This window comes from Mesitornis unicolor, unplaced genomic scaffold (assembly GCF_000695765.1).
Source record: "Mesitornis unicolor isolate BGI_N332 unplaced genomic scaffold, ASM69576v1 scaffold13154, whole genome shotgun sequence".
Classification (NCBI taxonomy): Eukaryota; Metazoa; Chordata; class Aves; order Mesitornithiformes; family Mesitornithidae; genus Mesitornis; species Mesitornis unicolor.
Window position 1 is genome coordinate 72,738 of NW_010178142.1, and position 9,311 is coordinate 82,048.

At 39.8% G+C, this 9,311-nt stretch overlaps 1 protein-coding gene across 1 annotated transcript in view; it reads right to left on the reverse strand.

The window, feature by feature from the left end:
* The window catches only part of KIAA0391 (KIAA0391 ortholog), a 42,522-nt gene that overhangs the window by 28,919 nt on the left and 4,292 nt on the right, over positions 1-9,311 (reverse strand). Inside the window, exon 3 of the mRNA XM_010182351.1 lies at positions 8,781-8,913. Within this exon, the coding sequence (XP_010180653.1) occupies positions 8,781-8,913 (133 nt within the window). The remainder of the gene's footprint in view (positions 1-8,780; positions 8,914-9,311) is intronic.

The following is a 9,311-nucleotide window of genomic DNA, read 5'->3' on the forward strand; positions in this document are numbered from 1 at the left end:
GAACCCTTCAACACACCAGCAAGCAGTGAAACATCAACATCTCTCTCTCCTGGTAGGAGCACCAAAACACAGCAAACCCGACACTGATTTCTAACTTGTTCTGACAGGGTTACTCTCACGAAGTTTCTGAGGAAAGCCACAGAGAAGTGCTGCAACACAGCATGGTTGTACCTCCCTGCAAGACTTCCCCCAGCTGCCCATGCGCTGCATGAACACGGCTCCCTGCAGCAAGGACAGGGCAACACAGCAGGGTGCCCACCAGAGGCTCCAGTGGTACCCTGGTTTCACAACACACACAGAAGAACAGGGAATTTTAAAAAACCACCTGATTTCATTCATTTCATAGCTGGGAAAATAGGGGAATGCCAACTATGCAATCATTGGAAATGATTCACCACACCTTCTACTAAGAAAACTTCTCTTTGCAAATGGACACCACACAGACTAAATCAATTGGGAAGTAAGAGCCAGCCATAACAAACCCATGATGAAGTTCATCTTGATGTGAAGAATTGAATATACTTAAAATAACTTTTTTGTTTAACCACTACCGTGTGGGTGGCTCAAGTCCATTCACATCTCAGCAAAAGCACAAAACAGTCTCACGGTTTTTTTGGAATTCCAGCTGGATGACTCGTGCACTATTTCACCATCATTTTATAGTGTTATGCTACCAGTACATGGTTTACTATGTATACTATGTGTATACTATGTGTATACTATGGTATACTACAGTATACTATGTATACTGTGTGCTACCACAGAAGGAGGTGTTTTACCTTCTGTTTCCTCAGCCATCCCTTCCTAGGCTTAACCCTCCTCTACCTACACTCACACACGTTTGCTGGCACAAGAGAAAAGACTGAGTGGATGAACTGAGCCAACACAACAGTCTTGAGTCTGCACCAGCTCCCAGTTCAGGTCAGAGCACAGAGGTTTGTCCCAGCATGAAAATGCAGCCAGGTCACAGAAGAGGAATGAGGGAGGCAGCAGGTGAGACTGCTGCGATCACCTTTTCCCATAGGTAGCTCTGACTGTGCTGGCTGGATTGTGAAAGAATGTTTCCTGAGATTTCTCTCTCAACCTGGGATATTGCAGCAAGAGACGGAGGTTGGTTTTAAAAACCAGACATACAGGAATTATTGTTTGGAAAAGAAAGTCAGGAAAAAAGATTGGTTTTGCTACTTTAAACCATTAATGAAAGTAATTTTTTTTAAAGTGTGACCTCAGACTTCAAAAGTCTGCCTCTCACAGCTAGAAATATTTGAAATAGCAGTAGAAATAAATTTGAAAATAGGACTTTTATGTAAGAGCATTAATACTACTTCAACTTCTGTAAATACATTTGTAAACAGAAATGTATGCTTATCTTCCATGATCAGTGCACACACAGATCTACAAGCCTCAAAAGCACCACAAAAGTAAGGAGGGGAGGAATTCATTATTTGTATTTACAAATTTACTATGTTCAATATAACACAGAAATAACAATTGAAGACAAAACAAAGAAAACATAGCTAAATAAGCATGTCCTTTGATAAGAGTAATTCAAGCAAGTATTTTGAAATAATTTTAATGTCTACAACAGATCTAAGTGACAAGTTTCAGATGACAGAAAGGTTAAATCACTTGAGCATTTTTTTCCTCGTGTCTAAATAGGAACTATGTTGGCAGCTAGAAATAAAAATCACAGCACTGCTGAATTCTTCAACAATCCAAAATGTCTACAGAGCTAAATGCCAAAAACCAAGGTAATTTAACATACAGAGGACATACATGAGCAAATCCATAGAGGACTTTTAAACACAAGTAAGTCTACTATGTTCATGCAAACACATGGAATTTGAAAAAAAAGGAAATAAAAAGAAAAAAATCCTACCAAAACCTATTAAAATCACTGCAGAAAAGGCTGATTGTCAGTTCTTCTAAACAATGAAGTTTATGCTCACTCGTCAGGAATAGTGGAGAGACACTAAAGTCAAACTAAAAAGTACAGAACTGCAGTATCCAACATGTACTGCTTCCAGAAGCATTCCCAATAGTTTAAGCTTTGTACAACAAAAAAAGGAGTGCTTCCCCTCTCCATTTTAAATTACAATATACTCAAGAACAAGGAAAGAGCAAATTCTAATTAAGAGAATATTACACTGCACATAAGTATTGTGTAACTCTACCCTTATTTTCCAACAGGGTGTTTTTCAACGCCGTAAGCAGCTTTCAGAGAAGTGAAAACATTCACTTTTTAACAGTTTCATAAAATATGAAGTGATGGGGGTTGCTTTGTTTTCAGCAGTGTTTCTTGGTATCAGAACAACACCACAGGAATGAGCATAAGTGCGAGAAATAAAATTCAGCTGTCAAACTGAAATCCAGCCAATTTTTGTTAAGGCGCCTTGTTGGAGCGCTCTTAAATCTGTTTGTTGCTGTGCCTGAAGGGTTTGAATATTTCCCCCCCCAGTTTCAAAGCTTGGAAATCCCCTTCGAGCCCTTGTAAGCAGGAAGGCTTTTCTCAGCACTGCGTATGGTACTGCTACGTGCCCGGGATTGCACATAACGTGTTTGCCCGCTGTTCTGGGCTTCTCAGAGTTATCAAATAGTCCAGGAGTCACAAACTCCTGTGGCTGTAGCCTTCAGAGGTACAGTCCCAAACAGAAGGGCGCTCACAGGCACATTGAGAACCTGGCTGAGATGTGCTCAGTGTTGCTGGTTTGTAGTCCTTGCAAAAGCAGATCTATTTTGAATTCACGGTGCTTTCAAACTTAAAAACACTACTAAGGAACCTTTACATGTTAGGGCCAATCACCTAACAGAATGCTAAACCACGAAAAGATTGCTTGAATGCTTAAATACAATGTAACGGGCATTACAGAAAGACAGTGGAGTAACATAAAAGACAGTGTCCCAAGTGAGACAGACTTAGCACTTAATTACAGGCAGTCCATAATATCCACATGAAAAAATGCTACATGAATATCAGACAGCCAGATATACCTCCATGCTGCTCGCTCGCCTATGCTGGTACAAATGTTTGAAGCAAATCTGGACAAGGAACTGATCTAGCTGAAAAAATCAGCCACCTGAAAACAAAACGTTATCTTCTCGTCTTAGATGAGAGGTTAGCCCACTGTTTAATGTGCACACCTTTTTCAAAAGGGTATCTCTCAAAATTCTTTCCTGTGTCAATGAAAGCAAGTAAAACAGAACTAGATGACATTAATTAGATTTAAAAAAACCTGACACAAGACTTCATAACAAGCTACTAAAACACTGAACTAGTCATAGCATTAAAAAAGGCAGTAAAGAGAAAACAAAGGGTCATGTTAAAGAACTAGCAGCACCTTTCAAAGTTGTGTATTAATTCCCATATATATGAAACATTTTACAGATATTTAGGAAAGAAGATGTAACAGAAGAAGCCAAACCAATGACAAATACAAAACCAAATTAAGTTTAGCATCAGAAAGATGAAACAGTGCATGATACAGGAAAAAAATGTACTTATATTTTACAGATTTCTGGAGGAACCGTATCAACTTAAATGATCATAGTGTAATGAAAACAGCTGCTCAAATTGCTGATGTTCTAAACCAAATCTAATCCAACCCTAAGAGATAAGGCATTGGATAGATAACATGAAACTATTATAACTTGTTAAGCTATTCTAATTATCTTAAATAATAAGGAAGCCCTATATTAGGCAATTCCACAGAGGCCTGTGCAGCATCAGAACAACCTGGTTTAGACCACAGCTGGAGATCAGCTCCTCAACTTAGAAGGACCTTTGGTAACAGACCAAGGGACCAAATGGTAAAGGACCACTCGACAATGCTTAAGTTCCGAGAGGTAACATTTCCAAGTATCTTAAATCAACACGTGCTCACAGTAATTTTACTTCAGAAGTATTATCACACAACTTTGCAATATTCAGAGACAGCGAACACTTAAAAAAGAACAGTAGTCTATGCAGTCTGCATTATGTAAACACGTCTCAAGATCACACAAGATTTACTTGCATGAGCTGCAAGTAAAGGACTGTGTATCCAAGAGGTTCCTGATAAAATAACCTCCTCTGAAATCAGCTACTCAGGTAATTAGAAGTTACTGTTCTAACTTCATGTTGATAGTCCTGTCTGCCTCTGTGGTCAACTAATGAACAGGAAAAAAAAGACATACTTTGCCAAGGTATGCCATTCCTAAACCTTGGTGAAATTTTTCAATTTCTGCTATTTCTATTTCTTCTTACATGTTCTGGCTAATGTAAGGAAGACACAAAGATCTGAGAGAAATCACTGCATCCGCAAACCGTGTTTGTATTTTGCTTAGCAAGATCAGCAGATATAGAGGGGAAACAACTTCAGGTTAGCAACTGTATTTTAATCATGTAACTGGTGCTCAAAAGATAAGATTGGAACCAGATTTTTCTTACTTGATTGAACTAACTGGAATATAAAGAATGTATCATGATAGGAGAATTTTCAAATATGGAGGTGACGAAGTGGTAGTTTAAAAAGACTGTGGAGGACAATGGAACAGGTTTAGACAGTGGACTGGAAGAAAGGCGCATTCTTGTCTCGCAAAGTGGCCTAATTTTGCTGTACAACCATTTGATGGCAAAGGAGACCAAGTGACCTGAACAAAATCCTAAGTCATCCCTTGCTATATGAATCAAGAAAAGGAGAACCATGGACTACCCCAGAAGATCTGACCCACCCCCAAGAAAGATTCTCTAACACTGAGATAATTGAGAGAAATAAATAATATGCTGAATTTATAATGTTTTCATCTAAATCTATTTCTTGCTGCTAAGGAAGCCGCTAAGTCTTTTATCCTCCTGCCAAAAGACACAGCACTTCTATGTGCTTCCATTATCAGGAGCCTCTGGGGTAAGGGAAGATGCAAGAGAAACATTTGAAAAATTCCAACTGCCTTTGTCTCTCACCACCCATTTCCCATTCAGACTCCCCTCTTCTCTCCTTCCAGAAGTTCCCTCCCCTCTAGCAGATCATATCACAAGAAGAGTGTAATATCCACCCTGAATTAAATGGAGGCAGGAGGACAGAAAGGAAGCAGGATAAAGGCTGCAGCTTGGGCTGCAGTGCTGTCAGACTCTGGGCACTCTCTACTGCTGCAACTGCCTCAACACCCACCATAAACCAGTGCACACAGTATCAGCTGGGAAGGGATTTTCTCCTCTTCAGGCCCTGATCTTCTCAGGAGACAAAGCAGGCCTGACTGAATTAACTCATGTTCTCTTTCTCCATAAGCTCAGGGAAAGAAGGCAAGACATCCAGGTGCAAGATGGACAGCCAGCATGACCCAGGCATCTCTGGGCAGGTAAGGGTGGCTCACCCTGGAAACAGCTCAAGTGCAGGCAATTTGGCTGACTTGGACCATAAGTTGAGAGCCAGCAAAGCAGGTAGGAGAATGAGAATATCACACTGGAAGTTGGAAGTGAAGGCTCTGCCAGATGGGGTTAGGGCAGACTAGACTGTGTCAGACACAGTTTTCTCAGAGCTTGGAGTTTATAATTTTTCGCAAGTAATAAACTACTCTACTCAGAACAGGACTGACATACACCACACAGGGTGTTGGGGCAAATCATGGAGTTGGAAAACATGCACATGTGGAAGGAGAACCAAAGCACTGTAGAAAAGCAAAGGCATCAATCTCAAAGTTAAGCGATAGAGCTTAAGTTTCAAGGCTCTCTGGAAACAGCACAATCTCATTCAGTTGCAAAAATAACACTGAGATGAATGGGTCACTTCCTCTTCCCCCTCCAGTCTCTTATATTCTAGAAGAATACGTAAAACCTATCTACACACTTAGCCCAGATCTAGTGTGGGGACTTTACATGCCCACAAACCCATCTCTTCCTGCCTTCTTGACAGCACATACACCTCTCCCCTGCACAACAGTCCATTCAGGCTTACCAGGGCTATGAAGTAGCCACGAAGGAAATTAAATAATGCATTTGCGTATTTGAGAGAAACACCTGGGAGCAGCTGTGACACAGAAGTCATCCCAGCAAAAGTCGATTCTGCCTCTCAGTACACCGATTATAGCACCTCAGGCTCATTGGCATAGCTCCCAGTTAAATGCAGCCAGAGTAAACGGGCATCTGACTGAAAACATCATATAGACATCCCACAAATGTGACAGTCTTGTCACAATTGTTTCCTTTCTATGGCAGCCTGCAAGGTTGCAGCTCGCAGCTCGCTATATCAGATCATCATATGACATCCTAACAGACCTTTCAGTAGCTGTGCATGAAGATCTGAATTGATGTCAATTTTTCATGTGCAACAGGTATCTCCTTATCATGGATAATCAGTTTCATAGTTCATGCAAGCCATCTTTTCAATGTATTTGTCAATAGCATTCACTACCATTCTGATGTAACAAACCTAAGTAGTTTGATTTTCTTTTCTAAAACTAATTAAAAAAAAGATTTATTTTTTTTAATCACAGCACAGCAGCCTACTTCTGAGGGATACTCAACAAACCAAATCTTTGCTCCTTGTTTTCTACTCTGATTGCATTTACTCTTAAGTGAGAGAAATAAAATCAAATAAAGCAATGATGCTGTTGCAAAAGTAAGACAAAAGACTATTCCTCCGTGAAGAAAAAAGTAAGATTCCAAATGCATTACATATTCAATTTCAAACATTGTCGGGGAAAAAAAAGTGTTTAGAGCTCAAAACAACTCAAACTGGTTCCCAATTAAACATTTCATTGTAAGAAACACAGATGCACTAAAGAAAACCAGTTAGGAGAAAAAAAGGAATAGGAAGCTAAAATGTCTTCTATTTGAATTGCGGCTACTCCAAGAAAGTGACTGACTGGAAAACGGAAACCCCCCTCTCAGATATACTTGCTTACATCCTATTTTCAGCCGTTTCACCTAGCTTCCCCTCTGGAAAACCCTGGCGGCAGGAGAAGTCACACAGTCTGGCATACCTAAAATGGGCAGCATACTTTCATCACCACATGTCTGCTTTCACAGCACAAAGGCAACTAAAAAGTCCCAAATTTATTTATGGAAGCCTCTGACACATGATGACACAGTTTTGTCTCTAGCCTCACATCTATGCTCAAAATTCACAGAGGGAGCAGAGTTTAAGCTCTACAGCCAACAGTAACCACACCAAGTTCATCTCCATTTGGCCTCCTGGTGACCATCTGCCAACAGGGAACGGGAACAAGGTCAGCTTGGACCTAGCAAGTAGGTGGCCTCAGAGTGGTAAATGACAGAATTTCAGCTATCACACTGACTAACAAAATCTACTGACATCAAAACTCAAAACAGTGTATTGAGTCTTCGTTTCATTAGATTGCATTCATTTGATCAATCAGGCTCTCAAACTGAGGGAACACCACTTCCACTACTGCTCAGCTTGGGCATGAATGTCCTGCCAGCCAGAACTCCCTTCCTAAATCTCCCTGCCTTCAACTGCTACTGCTAATCTAGCCATGTGTGCTCGACAAATTTGAAATTTTCAAGCCAGCAGTCACCACAGGGAACAGACACGAAACATCACAGACTAGACAGGTTGAGGAGTTAAAAGTTTTGTTGTTGTTGTTTTCTTTAATAAACCAATCTTAACCATAACTTTCACAAAGGTCTCTAGAGAACAGATTGAGTTAGCTGTACAGTGTGCGATAAAACACATCCTGCTGTTTATCTTATAATATTATAGAACACCAGTACCCATTAAATACTTAGAATTACTGTGACATTTTTAAGGATGATTTTACTCCCCTGTACAATTCACAGCTAGACCAGCTAAAAGTCCTGAAGTGAGGAGAAAATCTGTGTGGAAATTAGATGTCTTAACAACTGGCTACATATACTACAAGCACCCCAACACTAACTGCCTCAAGTTTCTGTAACAGTTACACATGCACAATGTCTGTGACTGCAGAAAGTCTGAAGAATTAAGCCTGGTGTCCTCTTCCGTATTTTCAGAAGTGGTGCAGAACTGAGGTGCCAGCAGCTGCAAAATGACCGCAACACTCACAGAGGTAAAGCAAAACCAGGCTGAGCTGTGGCGCGGGCTCCATCTAGCGGAGCTCAGCCCCATTCCCTATTGCTGCTGCTGAATCGCACTCACCTCCACACAAAACGAGTGGGAAATACAACTGCAATACACTGTTCTGTCTGGGAATTATAGCCTCTCACATGTTTACAATGACCTTTGAAAAGCTGGATACTCCTGATGTGTACTGCAATTATAAATATTAAAGTGTATCTTTAAAATTGAGGGGTAATTGGTTGGTTGGTGGGTAGTGAAAGTCAACTGAACAAAATAACAATTGGTTCCTCATTGTTTCTGGCAAACAGCTGCTCAACTGGAATCAAATATTCAGCACATAAAGGTGAGCTTCAGATACGATACTGAACTTAAGAAACACCAGGACTTCTAGTTTTTTGCAAGCTCAAAATATTAGATGTCTTATTTTGTTCTAGTTACTGAGTTTTATTACATATTTAAATTTAGCTTTTGAAGGATTAAAAAGATTTTCATACCTTTTAATTTTTTTACATTTAAATTAGTTCAGTATCCATTAAGAGCTGACTGAAAATATAAGAACAATGACAATATGAAAGAGGTCAAGATTTAAATACATTTTATAAACACAACTGGAAAAGATACATATGATACTTCAGTATCTAATGGCCTATTAATATTTAAAGTAAAGAAAAAAAGATTTGTGGTGTTTTCAAAGTAGTTCAGCATTATGTCACTCTCCTAGTCAGTGAGCCTGACAGCAAGACCTACCTGTGGGCTTGTCTTTCTGAAAGTGTCAGTCCCATGTATCACGTCCCTTATTATTCTTTCTCTGAGATTACTATACTCCTCTTCGGTGAGGTTACTATCCTCCAGCTGATGCTTGCAAACTGGGCACTGTCCGCTGTTACAATAGTGAAAGAAGAAAATAAAAGGACAAATGCTTTTAAATAAGAAATATCTTAAATTTTACTAACTTACTGAGTGCCTGTATACGAGCACAATTCTTTACAAGAACTTCAACACAGTACAGTCATTAAAAAAATTAGTTGTACTCTTTCTGGGATGCACCCAAAACCTACTAAAGTCACTAGAAATATTTTAATGTGATTTAGTGGGATCAGGATCAAAGATTTAACTCGCGACACATTTGAGGATTTGGGATTAAAACTCTGCATGACAGCATGGGGGGGGGAAGAGTATTTAAATATTCACCAACATTTATTTAGGCCTTGAGAGACCAGAGTTCAACTCCCAGCATTACCATAAATGTCCACATCTCTAGTATCTGGAAGTTTCCCT